The 15244-nt window shown below is 32.7% G+C and overlaps 1 protein-coding gene across 6 annotated transcripts in view; it reads left to right on the top strand.

Moving 5' to 3' along the window:
• The window catches only part of DACH1 (dachshund family transcription factor 1), a 373305-nt gene that overhangs the window by 151636 nt on the left and 206425 nt on the right, over positions 1 to 15244 (top strand). For all 6 annotated transcript variants that reach the window (XM_082769960.1, XM_082769959.1, XM_082769961.1 and 3 more), the window contains exon 2: positions 1102 to 1217. In XM_082769960.1, the coding sequence (XP_082626086.1) occupies positions 1102 to 1217 (116 nt within the window). The remainder of the gene's footprint in view (positions 1 to 1101; positions 1218 to 15244) is intronic.

The raw sequence follows: 15244 nt of genomic DNA, 5'->3' as shown, positions 1-15244 counted from the left end.
TGCAGTGTTGCATATCACCTTTTCCTATGAAATCATTCCAAAAGGTCCCCAACCCCCCAAATAAGCATATATAGGATACTGCAATAGTACCTTCTTATGTAGGAATACAAGCCTTTGGATATGCATTATATGTAGTAGATACATACTTGCATCTAAGTGGGTAATAAATATTTTCATTGTAATCTGTATCTGATTTGTATGCTACTTACAGGGTCCAGGAGATGGAAAGTTGTGTGGGAAAGAATTTAACCGATGGGGAGTGTTTAAACCTGAAGCCCTTTATTTTTCCATACTGGACAGATGTAAGCTGCTATGTTGGCAGTTGCTTAACAACATCTTGCAAATAATTCTGAGTCCTTTCTGACATAAAGTAGTATATTTAAAGTAAGGTGACTTAGTGAGATTTTCACTTTAAATAGAATAAGGGTTAAATGATAACTTGACTTATCTTTTAAATGACAAAAAATAAAGAAATTGCAAGACCTTTTCACACATTAGATATGTATTGTCATTTATCATCTAGATATCAGGCTGGCAGTGCGAAGTAATAAAACATATCATCGAAAAATGTGCTATAGGTCTGAATCACTCTTTCATTCCACCTCCCAGCTAACTGTAGTATTAAATCAAACAAGCAGAACATTTCCTTAGGCAGCCATTGCCTTTTAATTTCCTGAAGAACCTTAAAATATCATTCATTACAAGTACTACACATATTTGGTTTTTAAAAGTCTCATAAATCAATAGCAGGCTGACTGTAATAATTATTACAAGTTAGTGCATAATTTTCGTGCTGAAGGCTGCATGCAGAACTTTAGCATATGCAAACGAGGCAATTCAAACTGTGTATAGATATTAATATGAAGAAGCAGGTAACGAGGTGCAGGCTATGAATTATGCATCAAGAGTGGCTGATCTTCAATGAGGAAAATGAATTCAGCATGTAATCTAATTAGTGATGGAAGTCTATTACATCTAACTGCAAAAGCAACCGTCCTTGAAACAAATTTATTTACAGTCCATGTTACCTCTTGAAACAACTTTGAAATGATATGTAAGACAACAGCTTAATTGTAAAAATTTTTTGTTTGTTTGTTTCAGTTCTAGACCGGGAAGGCCTCCTAAGAGGACTCAAAGTGTCACCTCCCCAGAGAATTCACATATCATGCCACATTCTGTCCCAGGCCTAATGTCTCCTGGAATCATCCCGCCAACAGGTAGGATTGCTAGGAACACCTTGACACAAGCAGCCTTTTGAGTACTTGGCTTATGTACACTTGCTGATAAATTAACAGTCTAGGAAACCAGAACCCAAATATCACAAATGAGTTCTGATATGTAATGTTATTGTTATATAAATGTATCATACGTAATGGAAATTTTGGCAGCTCAGTACTTTAAAATACAAATGACAGCAAATGATAATCCTTTATATTTTTTCCCCTTTACTTTCTCTTTATAAACAAAAAACCTTTTAAAGCATTATTTTCCTTACCTATCATTAGACAATGATCTTCCTATTCATTTTTAATACATCAGATATCTTTTTTCTTTTTTTTTTCCCACTTTGCTAAATTAGATAATTCCATCATGAATATAGTTGCCTGAAGAACTGCGATAGTTAAAATAACTCCATATTGCACACACATCTTCCTTAATTTTTCATCCTGAAATTCTATTTTTCATGCAACTCCTGAGGCTTTATACTAATGTAAAGTTCAGCAACAATCTCTTTCTCAAATTACTATTTTCTTTTGAAAAGTTACTATATTATCTTCTATCAGTGACTTGCTCCTAGACACAGTTAAATTAGGAAAGGCTGTGCTGCATGTAGGAGGTGAATACAGTCATCTTAAGACAGAGGCACCTAACAGTCAAGCTGTTGACCTCAGCGCTTCATTCTGTCTTCATGTTACAGATGAGTTAAAATATCCCACTTGCTTCAGTAAGGCTCACCTGAGTTTCTACTTCTTCCCAGTTGTTCCCCACTTGTTTGCATAGCTCAGGCTCTAGCAATGATGTTCTCTTAAAGCAGAAAAAAGATAGTAACCTAGATAGATTAGAGAGAATGATCGCTCAGGCTTGGAGATCGGATAGATGGGTAGATGTTTGAGTATGTGCCCATGATCAGGTGTTTATTTAAGTATGAGCATAATCCTTGTCATGGTCTTGGTCATAGTTGATTAATATTTTCCTAAACAATGCACAGCTCAGGAAATATTACATGCCAGAAATTACTGTCAATTTGGATACGAGTTTCTTCTCTGGAGCATGGATGAAAGGAAGAGAGTTTCTCTCTCAATACAAAAGTGGACCCATGCCTTCTGGCCTTAGGACAAGAGAAGTGCTTTACATAGTAATATAGACACATACCCAAAACAGTTGCATTAGGAGTTTACAGTTTTTTGAAAGGCTATAGATCAAGAGGAGTAATTGAATGAGAAGTCAGACAACTAAGGCTGGTAAGAGAGAGGTATGAAGTAAGCAGAGTGAAGGAGGGTAGGACTGAAAATATAGTTGAGCATGAGAGGATGTCAGGCAGTCAGGCAAGTAGAACTCAGTGGTAGTCTGGGCATTTGTGACTTGAGCCAAAAAAAAAAAGGGGGGGGGGGTTAAAAAAATATGTAGATTAAGAAATACATGATAAAATCTAATATAGGAAAGAGAGTTCATAGAATCATAGAATCATTAAGGTTGGAAGAGACCTTCAAAATAATCTGGTCCAACCATCACCCCACTGCAAATGTCACCCACTAAACCATGTCCCTAAGTGTACAACATTTCTTTGAACACCCACAGGGATGGTGATGCCATGACCTCCCCGGGCAACCCTTTCCAAAGCCAGACTAGTCTTTCTGAGGAGATGTGTCTCCTAATTTTCAACCTAAACCTCCACTGGCATAACTTGAGGCCATTCCCTCTAGTTCTATCACTAGTTACCTGCAGAAGAGGCCAACTCCCAGCTCCCCACACCTTCCTTTCAGGTAGTTGAAGAGTGGAATGGAATAAGAAAAAAGGAGATAGGTTGTATGTGGGGAAATAATTTTTTTTTTTTTACAGGGCACAAGCATTCATGTTTATGGGGAAGAGATCAAAAACTGCAGAAGCAAAAGGAAATTATTGGGGAAAGTAAGACAGCAAAATATCAAAGAAAAAAAATACACAAGAGGTAGAAGGGAGATATGGAAGAACAAGGAGACAAATAAGGATGCCAAAAAGAAGGAGACAGGGAAAAAATATAACAAAAAACTTGTCAACAGAATCATTTAAGCTGATAGAAAAGCAACTTAAAACCAAGCAACTTAAAGCAACTTAAAGTATCCAATTGCTTAAAACTTAAGCATCTTAAAGTATCCAGTTCCTCCTTTGTCATTATAGGCTGGTCATAACAAGTTAATGATAAATATACAGTACTAAAACATAGATGCAATTTCTTAGAATGTCAGCCCAAAAAAAAAAGATGTAGATCCTTTCAAAATTAGGATTAAAAAAAAAAAATCAAAATGAAAGACAACATGTATATATAGTACTATCCTTCATCAGATCCATCTAGGATGATAATGCTTTGTGGGTCACTTGCAGAAGAGGAAAGGTTTAAATGATATAGCTGCAAAGTTTTAACTGGTTTCACTTTACATGGCTTGCCACAACAGAAGGGGTGAGCAAGATTTTTCCCACTGGGGTGGTGGTGAGTCAGAGTTAGAAATGAACTCTGGGGTATAGTGTTTCATGGTGTGTGGCTCAACAAGGGTAAAGAACATCATGCCAGCAGCACTACATGACAATTATTCCATCATTTTATAGACAGACAATTATAAAATTAGGCCTAAAATCTGGTCTTGTGAATTTAAATCAATGAGCTGTTGTGCAGTTGGTTCCATCTTCTTTACTCCTCCCCATAAGGTATTAATAACATTCCCCCTAAGCCTTCTTCAACAATCCTACCTTTCTCAAATTCATGTCAGATCCTCCATTCCCTTAATCATCTTTGTAGACCTGAGATGACTTCTTGTTTGAGAAGTTAAAGTTTGAATTTCCTGTTAAGACCCAGCTCAAGCAGGAAACCCAAACAAAACAAAGCACAAAGTACCAAGTTGTTATTTCTCTCTCTCTCTCTTTTTTTTTTTTTTGTAACAAATTTCCTTTTTTAAGCTTTTTGACTGATTTAATAATCTTAGTATAATTACTAAGTTTCCTTCCTTCTTGCCTACAAAAGAGTGTAAGGGATCACACAAACAATTATATACTATTTAATGCTCTTCAAATTACAGAGATCTGCAATTACTAGGTGTATCTAGTATCTAGGATATATTGTGCTTTGATTTAATGTATGATTTTTACTGGAGCTTTTTTATTTTATTTTAATGCACTGCATAATACAGCAGTATACATTTAAATGTAGAAATCTGGGATCCTAAAGAATCTGTTTTTGTGTGCTTTGCTTAAGTATATTGGTACAAAACTACATTGAGATTTCTCATGAAAGTTCATAATTATAAATTTTTGTAGGAGACCAAGTTAAGAATCCCTTGAAAATGTATTCCATTAGTAATCTAATCTGAAAACACATGCAGAGAAGGTTACATTATCACTTAAGATGAATTTGCTTTAGAGGAGTATTTAGGGAATAAGCTGAGATTTAAGAACTGTAATGAGAAGGAAAAATAAAAGGGAAAAAGGAATAATTTTTTTTTTTTTTGAGAGCATAAACTGGAGAAGCAAGGATCACCTTTTGGGTGATATTCTGTCCATCTGAACACAAGATTCATAAATGTTACCCACAATTACTGATATAGCAACTGTTTTTGATTAGGGTTGATTTACAAAATGCTACCAACTGACAAAAGATACTTTTATGTTTATTAAAATAAATGGAGAACCTTTGAAGTTGTGGCAAAATGAGAAATGTTTGATAATGGGAAATGAAGCGTTTCTTGAATTGTCCAGAGTATTAAAATCTCCTGAGCTTGTTACAAATGCAGTTAGAGATGTAGTTAGAAGAAAGAGTCCAGAATAAGTTCAGATAGGTTTATCTGGATACTGCCTTGAAACCCTTCCAAAACCACATGGCTCATCATAGTTAACTTTGATCTACATACCTCTATGTGTTGCAGGTCTTTTCCTGGCTCTGTGCTTAGTAGTCTTCAGAAGTTTTTAAAAGTTGAAATAACTGTAATTAATCAGAAAAATAATGCTGTAATTCTTCAGTTTATTGTATGATATACATTGTGCTCTTTGTTTGTTGTTGTTGTTGTTGTTGTTGTTGTTGTTTGTAGTTACTATTTGACATATATAATGTCCATTATTTCCATATGAACTTAGAAACATTTTTTTCTTATTTTTCTTATATTTCTTATATTTCTTATATTTTTTATATTTTTTTAATTTTAATATATTTCTTATATTTTCTTATTTTTAAAATTGAAGAATTTTTATCATTATTCATAAGGAAGTATTTTAGATTTTGAAACCTTTTTTCTGAAACTGACTTGATTTTTCTAGAGCTTGGCCTTCCGGCTCTATAATCTATAAGTAATAAAAAGGCAACTACAGAACTCTTGTATTTATTTCAGAAACTGCATCTTTCTCTCAGTGGTAAAATGTGAATATAAAGTTTAGGGAATCATTATTATAGGGCATAATAAGAATACTATTTTTCCTATACTTTTATAGCTTTTTCTTTGTTTAGGAATTTCAAAGTACCTTTCATATTTAATTTGTTACATTGTTAAATTTACATAAAATGAATCACAGTAGTTAGTATTATTGTTGCTATCATCATCTTGAAGAGATTTGCTTTGTGTGATGGGTACCTCTCTCCACCTGTTCCACATCTGATACTTTTTACAGTGTAAAGATATTAAGCCTCTTCTGAAATATTTCATTTATGCAATTTATAAATACTTTTCTGTATTAAATATTTTTGTTCTGTTCTGCTTTGTCTCTTAAATGATTATCTGAAAATGTAATTTCTAATCTCATCCTTATTTTCTCTCTTTGTGTTTCGTGAATCTTATAATAAAAGTATACTCTAACTTTCATCCTGTGCAAAACATTTTAAAGTAGAGTTAAGATAAAGAGCGAGTTGCAAGTTTTTGTATACGTTACATCATCATGGAGGACAAATGATGTTCACAGATACAGCTGTTGACAGTGTGATGATATTTCGTCTGAAGTAGAAGATGGAATTATTTGGTGTTTAAAGAAAGATTAATAACATAATTAAATAATTTATTTTTTTGTGGCTCACAGCTATGCGATGTTGTATTAGGCAGAACTGAAATAAAGGTTAAAATATAATCGTTATTATACCCGCATCATATTAGATATTGCCAAGAAACAAAATGTGTAATTTGAAGTATTGTTTCCTGGCATACTCACTCCTGTGAACTCCTAAGAATGCATTTAAATTAGATAAATGAGTTAAACTGATTTCTGAGAGTATTGAAAGGGACAGAAATTAAAAAAAAAAAAAAAATGGAGTCACATGCTTAGTAATTTTGAGGACCTAACCTTTTTTCAGTTGCTTATGTTGTGCACACAATTTGTGATCCTGTGTTGGTTAAAAAGATATGCGTTAATAAAATTGACTGGCTATCTCATTTATTTTAAAATGCATTCCATGTTAACACAGTGGTCTGGTTAATAGTGGTTAATCATTTTTAATGTGAACATTGCTTTCAATTGGTATTATTTTATGATATACTATTTAACTGTTAGGGAGAAACTAACATACTGCAAAAAATATCCCCCCAAAATTCTGCTTTTGGAATTATAAACTAATCTAATTCAGTAAACTGAAATAGATTACACAAATATTTTTGCACTTCATTAAGGAAGTAGTCACTATAATTAATGTGAAAGCTTCTATCATGTTCACTAGTTGATGTATCAGTGGGAAGATATATTGACTAAGCTCTGTAAATGTATTATTTAATAGTTTTAAAAATCTTAATTAAGGTTTAATTCAGGCTACCTGTCATCTTCTGAAAACACTGTCATAATTTTGCTGTATTATCATCCTGTTAAATGGTTAGCTATCTTGTTCTGCTTTCTCACAAGACGGTTTTGTTAGTAAGCTGGAAAACAGTTCTGGAAGCTCACTGGTTCACTTCCAGTGGGTCTCATACATTCACTAGGTAATAATAAAGTTGTTTTCCATTTAGCCACAGATTTTGTAATATCACCAGATTAAATAATACTGTTTCAGCATCTATTACAGTAAGGTAATAGTGGGAATTCCAGTGTTTATTAGATACATGCAAATTCATTCTTTTCTGACTGTTGATATTTTACTGTTCAGCTTTTATTTTAAATGAAATATTGGGATTAACTGAAATTTATTATAGCCTGTGAGCAGAAAATACTGGCATATAAGAATGTACTTCAGGGTCCCAGTGTTCAAAGGACTGGCTTCCTTTGAACAGCCACTGATTTCAGAAGCTCTTAAAAATAGGATGTGACTTTATGTTTTATTATAGGCAAATGTATGAAAGATCTCTGAGCAGGCAAATTATAAACCATCTCTGAACCTAAAACTATTTAACCACATATGTTTATGGCATAACTATTTTGTGTTTAGCCATTTCTGAACCTGAGAAGGCTTTCAATATGAGCCATAACTTTATTGTCACGAAATCTTTTTTAAAAAAAATAATTACTTGCAGAAATACAAGCTTTTTCATTACAAAGTTTTAGTCAATAAGAACTTATACATTTCGCAGTATTTTGTAAGTCAAAAAGAATCAAACCTCATGCAGGTTCATCTACTGCCAGTTGAGAGAAGTCCCTGAATTTAACTGTTTCCAAAATTCTCCCGTCTTTTTTTTTTTTTAATTAAAATATTTATTTATTTATTTATTTATTTATTATTTAAAACAAGCAAGTTAGTTCACTTCAAAAGAGCCTCTGAGATTAAAAATGTAGGCAGTGTGGGTAGCCAAGTACCTTGATTCATTCAAGTTATTTGAGAATGAACTAAGGAGTATTTTACAGCATAGTTATAAGGTAGTGAATCTTCTCTTCTGCTTGCTTCTTATGAATACTCATTTTGTATTAAGTTGTGGTGTTCACAGGTTTATTACCTTTTCAGTGGAAAAAAATGAAGTGAGAAATTTTTGTTTCTTCCTGGATCACAGATTAATTTTGCATTCTGAAGGCTAAGGGTGTAATGTTACTGGTTTGTGGATTCTCCCTTATGACTGATATTTCTGTGCCAATTATGTAGGACCACAGTTGATCTTATTCATGTAGTTGATCATATTCATGTGAAGATGAACTACATGAAGATGAACTAGCAATTAGATTAGAGCAAGCCTCTAATGATGTGTGGTAGTTTTAAGATATTTACAGTTTTGCTAAGTCAGTTTAATATGAGCAAAATATAATATCAGCAAAAAAAAAAAATATATATATATAAATATATATAATATATATAATATATAATATATAAAATATAATATCAGCAAAAAATAATGTCTCTGACTGTAGACGTGACCCTCATCCAAATTCCAGTTTCTTGTTTCAAATCACAAAATTATATTAAACATATTGGGAAAAACAAAACCAACCAACCAATCAAACAAACAAAAAAAGCCACAATCAATCAATCAATCAAACAAACAAACAAACAAAAAAACAAACACGAAAATAACAACAAAAATCCAACAAGAACACCAAAACACACTTTTTCAAAGAAGGTATTTTTACCATTGGTGTTTCCTATAAAACAAATATGCACACCAAAATAAATCAAAGCACTAAACTCTTGATTCAAAAGAAAGCAATTAAAATTTCATTCTTAAAGGCAAGCATATCACAGAGTTATCAGTGACTAAATTTGAACCTGATAATGGAAGTGTTTATTATTGAATATTATAACTTTCCTAATTCCAAATTACTATATTTTATAATTAAACTGAAATAGTTATGAAAGAGATATAGGTTGCAGAGTACATTGATTGTTTCACAAAATGAAATTATTCAAAATAGAAGCTTATTAACATTGGGAAATTCTGAGATTGTCTTGTAGCTCAGTTTTCTGTCTTTTAATAGAAAAACAGCAAGATAGTCATGCACCTATGTTGGCAGTTTTTCTTATGATTAACTTGGTATTTTTTTCAGCCAAACTCTTGGTATTTAATGAGAATGTTTAGCCAAAATAATTTGATACCTAGTCGTTTCAGAAAATAACTTTTTACAGACCAAATATTACATTGCCATTTTATCAAAAACAGAGTATTTAAATACTAATGGTAGAAAGAAATCTGATATTATTTGGAATAATATCTCAGTCTTATAAACGTGATGGTTTCTATATGAATTATATTGACTGCTATAGCAATATAATAAGATGGTACTTGTTAAAGTAAGTGTAGCAAGATCTGGTACAAAGCTTAGCTTCATCACATTGCTAACTATAGTTCTGTGTCATCACAACTATATGAAGTTCTTGAATGCCATCAACATGACTATCCCCTTTCCTGTAGAAATACTTATGTCCTTGAATGACATGATCAATGAAGGGTGATTTTTTTTTCTTCATTTATATATGATCTGCCACCAGTGCTACATACTGCATTCAATAGAAGTTGACTTCAGATTTATATATTCCAAAGTTATGGTCCACAATTTCATTATAGTGTATTTGGAGATTCCCTAAAGTACAGGAAGGAACCCTAGCTTAATGTATTTACCTCATTTTTTCAAGGTGTCAAATTACATTTTTTTAATATGATTACTTCTGGGATAAGAGCAATATGTGCTGTCCAGTTTTCCAAATCTCATACAAGGACTCATATATAAAGGCAATATTCTGAAAAGATGTTAGGTAGCAGAGTATAACAATTTTTTTGTTAGTTTTTGTTATATGATATAGAAAGTAAGTAAACTTAATTTACTCAAGTAAGTGATATGTGTATCTTTCTTCAAGAAAAGTATGCAAGCAAGCATCATTATATGTGGGCAGCTTTAGATAACTAAAACAAAACAAAAAAAGAATTAGATAAGAAATGTATTAATTAATTTTATTAATATTTGTTTTAATATCTATTAATATATATAAATATAAATAATATCTATGTTTGCTAACAACTTGGAAAAGTCAAGCATCTCATGATCACATCATATCCAACCTTTCAGGCAGCAAGCTTATTGAACACAAAATGAACTTAGTCTTTTATTTATTTACTTATTTTTTAAGGAAAACCAGTCACAGTGAGTTGTTCTTAATACTTACAGCTTTTGTAACACTGCCTGCAAGAATTTTGTGAGATGTTAACAGTGTGGCCAGCAGGGATAGGGAGGTGATCGTCCCCCTGTACTTGGCTCTGGTGAGGCCGCACCTCGAGTACTGTGTTCAGTTTTGGGCCCCTCGCTACAAGAAGGACATCGAGGTGCTTGAGTGGGTGCAGAGAAGGGCGACGAAGCTGGTGAGGGGCATGGAGAACAAGTCCTACGAGGAGCGGCTGAGGGAGCTGGGCTTGTTCAGCCTGGAGAAGAGGAGGCTCAGGGGTGACCTTATCACTCTCTACAGGTACCTCAAGGGAGGCTGTAGCGAGGTGGGGGTTGGTCTGTTCTCCCACGTGCCTGGTGACAGGACAAGGGGGAATGGGCTAAAGTTGAGCCAGGGGAGTTTTAGGCTGGATGTTAGGAAGAACTTCTTTACCGAAAGGGTTGTTAGACATTGGAACAGGCTGCCCAGGGAAGTGGTGGAGTCACCATCCCTGGAAGTCTTCAAAAGACGTTTAGATGTAGAGCTTAGGGATATGGTTTAGTGGGGACTGTTAGCGTTAGGTCAGAGGTTGGACTCGATGATCTTGAGGTCTCTTCCAACCTAGAAATTCTGTGATTCTGTGATACTATTATCAGAATCATAATGAATCCACTATCAGTTGTTCACAGTGCACTGTACTGCTGTTGTTACTAATGTTGCCCAATGCAACATGTTAAAGATATCATAAAGTAGTCTTAACTGGGACAAGGTGCTTCAAAAGGAAGGTTATTCTGGTTCAGTGCTGTGCTCAGGATTGCAAGGTGAGATTGTTGCATGAACTTGATTCCAGATTATATTCAAGTTGATTAACATTTTTCTTCTTGGTTGGAAATCAGAGAATATTTATGTTAGAACAGTATTGTGATATAAAATGAACCATGTGGTAAGATGTGCTAATGAAGTGTATTGCAAATATAAACCAATCTGTCAATTACTGCTCACGGAACTGCCTCCAGAGCTTGTGGTTTATGAAAAGCCAAGCTGATGGTTTGTTTCTATGCATTCCAAATGCAAAGTTTGAAAACCAAATTTTACTTTATCCACGTGGAAAGATTTATTTTATTCCTTTAAGTTGCAGAAATAGTTAGCTCTGTTACCATGTCAGTTACTTGCTGTGTGCCTGAGGCCACTTCTGAAAAGGAAAAAACAGATGGATGGAAAGGGATAGGAAGAGGACAGAAAAGTGTGTGTATGTGTGTCTGTGTGGCAGAGGGAGAAAGAGAGCACAAAAGGGGGAGTGAAGAAAGAGGGTTCTTCTTTGTGAGTTGTATAGCCAACTTATTTACTGTAATACAACTTCCTTCCTTTGCATGCATGCATCTATTAATTCATGCATATTGAAAGGTTACAAAGCTATGTTGTTCCTGTATTTGTATCATTGCTTTCACGGGTTCTCCTCTCACAACAGTGCATATAAAGAGTTTATTTTTTCTTTCTGAAATGTTTTTATTTATGAATGTTTTACAAGGACCTCTTATATAATCTCTTTTCAAACCAGCCTTAATTGCAGTGATGTACTGTATTCAATATAAGAATAAACTGTTGCTGCTGCTGGTATAAGAAATATTACTGTGGACATTTACAAAAAGAATCTAAGATTGAGGAGACTGTTAATGTTATTACTACATTGGTTTGATGAGGTCATTAGTAATGTATTAGTTTCTGAGTATGAAAACAGTAACCTGCTAGGAATAAGTAAGTTAGAGAAAGGAAAACACCTAGTCAAGACAAAATTAATAAGGTCAGTGAGTCATTTTAACTCTTCAAAATCCATAGCAATAGCAAATGGCTAATGTCCTGATAAGTTTTACTGGAAGATAAGGTTTTGTCGACATTACCTTTTCATCACGCGGTGGATGAAATTTAGATTGACATAAAGGAATTAGAACAAGGTACACTCCATGTTTTAAAGGGCAGATTCATCTACTAAGTTTCCTCTTCATTGTATTCATTATATAGTTTGTTATCACAGGCACTAAGACCACACACAGAGTCGCAGAATGGTTTGGGTTGTAAGGGACTCTTAAAGATGATCTAGCCCAACCCCATGGTCATGGCTTGAAAAATTGTTTGAAACATCCAGTTGTGCTTACTGAGTGATTGAGAGAAAAGTTAATTGAATAGCATTGCTTTCAATTAAACTGTACTTTTTAAAAAGTGTGTTCCTGGCACTTACTGTGGAAATGCAGAATTCAAAACATAACGTCAAGTTACTGAAGCTATCTTGCTAAGAACTATGAAAATCAAGGGCAGAATCCTAAATAAAGAATATCACTACTGAAAAGAATGATGTCACTTTCATGTTTTCTTTTGACAGTAAACTGATTCTTTAATGCATATATTACGATGCATCAATGCTTTATAAGAAGACACAGATATAAGACACAGATATAATTACTTTATTAGAATACTAACTTTATAATGTCACTTACTCTTGGATTTCAGATGATGAGAAAAGCTGCTTAACACAGTGCAAACTTTTTTTTTTTTTTCCCCCAGTGTATGAGCTTAAAAAATGAATATAAATAAAAGTACTATATTACTTGGGAAATCTAGTAACTGTAAATTTACCTGTGATACAGGTAAGTTACTGCTTCACAGTGCTTTCAGTGCTTCAGTGCATTCTTTTTTCAAACCCCAGACTAACAACAAAAACAAAATGAAAACCAGAACATTTTCAATATTCCACTGGTATTCAGTGCAAGTGCTTGAGAGGAGAAAAGTGATTTCTTGTGAATCAGTACATTTGTTTTAAAAAGTATCTCAAAAGATTGTAGTAGATTAATATTTCATTCAAGTGTAAGAAAACAGTGGCTCCTGTGCACTCAGTCACTGTGTGACAAAACAATTTTTAAAGTAATTTTTTTTCCCTCTATTGAAAGCTCAGAATATATTTGTCCTTTCAAGTCTCAGATAAACAGACATTGGACATGCTGTGGACAGCATACTCCTAGAGGTGAATGACAAAAAGTACAGCACTCTTGCATCTGTAGTATATCTTTATAGCAAAATGACATTCATGTTTGTGGAATATGGAATTACTCCTTATTCTAAACTCTAGGATTTAGATGTTTTATTTTTATTTTATTTTATTTTATTTTATTTACTTAATTTTATTATTTTATTTTATTTTATTTTATTTTAAAATAAAGCCATAGAAACATACTGATATGAATTGTAAATTACTTACATTCCTCTTTAAATTGATTTGTTTTATCACCTGAGCTAAATTTTATATGGAAAGACTGATAATGTATGTGGAGACAAAATAAAAAAAGTTTTATTAGAGTCATGAAGTCATAAGTTAAACAGAATAGAATAGAATAGAATAGAATAAAATAAAATAAAATAAAATAAAATAAAATAAAATAAAATAAAATAAAATAAAATAAAATAAAATAAAATAAAATAATAAAATAAAATAAAATAAAATAAAATAAAATAAAATAAAATAAAATAAAATAAAATACATACTAAAATATGGAATGGAGGAGAAGAGAAGGGAAGGGAAGGGAAGGGAAAAGGATAGGTATCTTCACTAAGATCTAAGAGCACCTGAAAACAATTAAAATGCTTATGCAGAAATGCTGTTTAGGTATAAGCAACTTAGTTTCTCCACCTTCTGCTTGAGAAATACCATTTCTCATGAATGTTAAATATGAAGACATTTTTTTATTAAAATCTTTTGCATTGTACCTTTTTTGGACTCTTTATTTACATTCATCTTTACTTCAGCTGAAAGCTTTTGATCTTTTTGATCTTTTGAATGCCTTTACCTTCCTTCCCCCCCTCCCCCCCCCCCTTTTTTTTGTCCTGTTCTGGAGGTCTCAACTTTATTTTCTGGTGATGAAAAAAAGAAAATACCCAACCCCATATGATTTTCTATATGTTCCTTTCATTATCTTTATGCACAAAAAGAACCATCCAGTCCAAACACAAGACACATACCAAGTCCAGACCCACCCAAAAACTGAAAAGAAATTGAAAGAAAAATTTAAAGAAATGTTTGTTGATTTGGAGGCAAATCTTTTTTTTTTTTTTTTTTTCCAACTGCTATTGTCTCAGTCTTAAGTTATGGATAATTAATAATCTCTCATAATTCTCACACTCCAAAAAAATTTACTTTTAAATTACTTCGTAATTGTTAGTTGCTGTCTTCATAGTGTTGCAAGTAGTTGCATTACTATTATAGTTTTTATGATGTGCTCTTAATCTATGTTAGGAAGTGTGCTAGAATTTGCTATAGCTGGTCTGAGATCTTACCTTTGTGACTTTTTTTCAACTAGTTCTTCTCCTCCCCTGAAAACTGGTAGGAGGATTAGGGTATGTATTTTTTTTAATTCAGTCTGAGACGTTTTTCTTAATGAGCAATGGAAATTTTGCTGGTTCCAGGTTTATATAGATTTAGAGTTGGCATTAATTTAAAAAACCCTGTTTTATAAACTCACAGAACAGTGGTAGGAGTTAGTATTTTAATTTATCTTTCTTTTTTTCCTGTTCCTTTCTCAAATCTATTTTGTCTTTATATAATATCCAAATTTATTTTACGTTTTTGGAATAGGTAACAATAGGTAACAGTAAATCTTCATAAAATTTTCCCTGGAATGTTTTTCCTTACCAGTCATTCAAAATATTAAATTCCCTAGTTCCATCTAGCTGACTAGTGAGAGCTTCATAGAAACATATTAGGCCAATAGATTGGTACTTTAAAAGTTAAAAAGAGTCCCAGGATTTTGTATTTGAAATTATGATAGACTTTTGTATAATGTTATTTATTTTTCAGTATTTTCTATTAAGTAATCAAAAATAATTAATAAATTCAGCACATAGCCCAAGATAGGAAATCAGACATAGGCAAAACAGAATGATATTTAATTGAGACCTTCTGTAACTTGTGACCAAGTTGGGTAAAGATTATTGCCAATGGATTTAGCTTAATTTGTATCTTACACTTTACGTTGTTTTAATTTC

The sequence above is a fragment of the Aythya marila genome, assembly GCF_965140915.1.
Source record: "Aythya marila genome assembly, chromosome: 1".
NCBI lineage: Eukaryota > Metazoa > Chordata > Aves > Anseriformes > Anatidae > Aythya > Aythya marila.
This window is presented reverse-complemented; position numbering and strand designations above follow the sequence as displayed.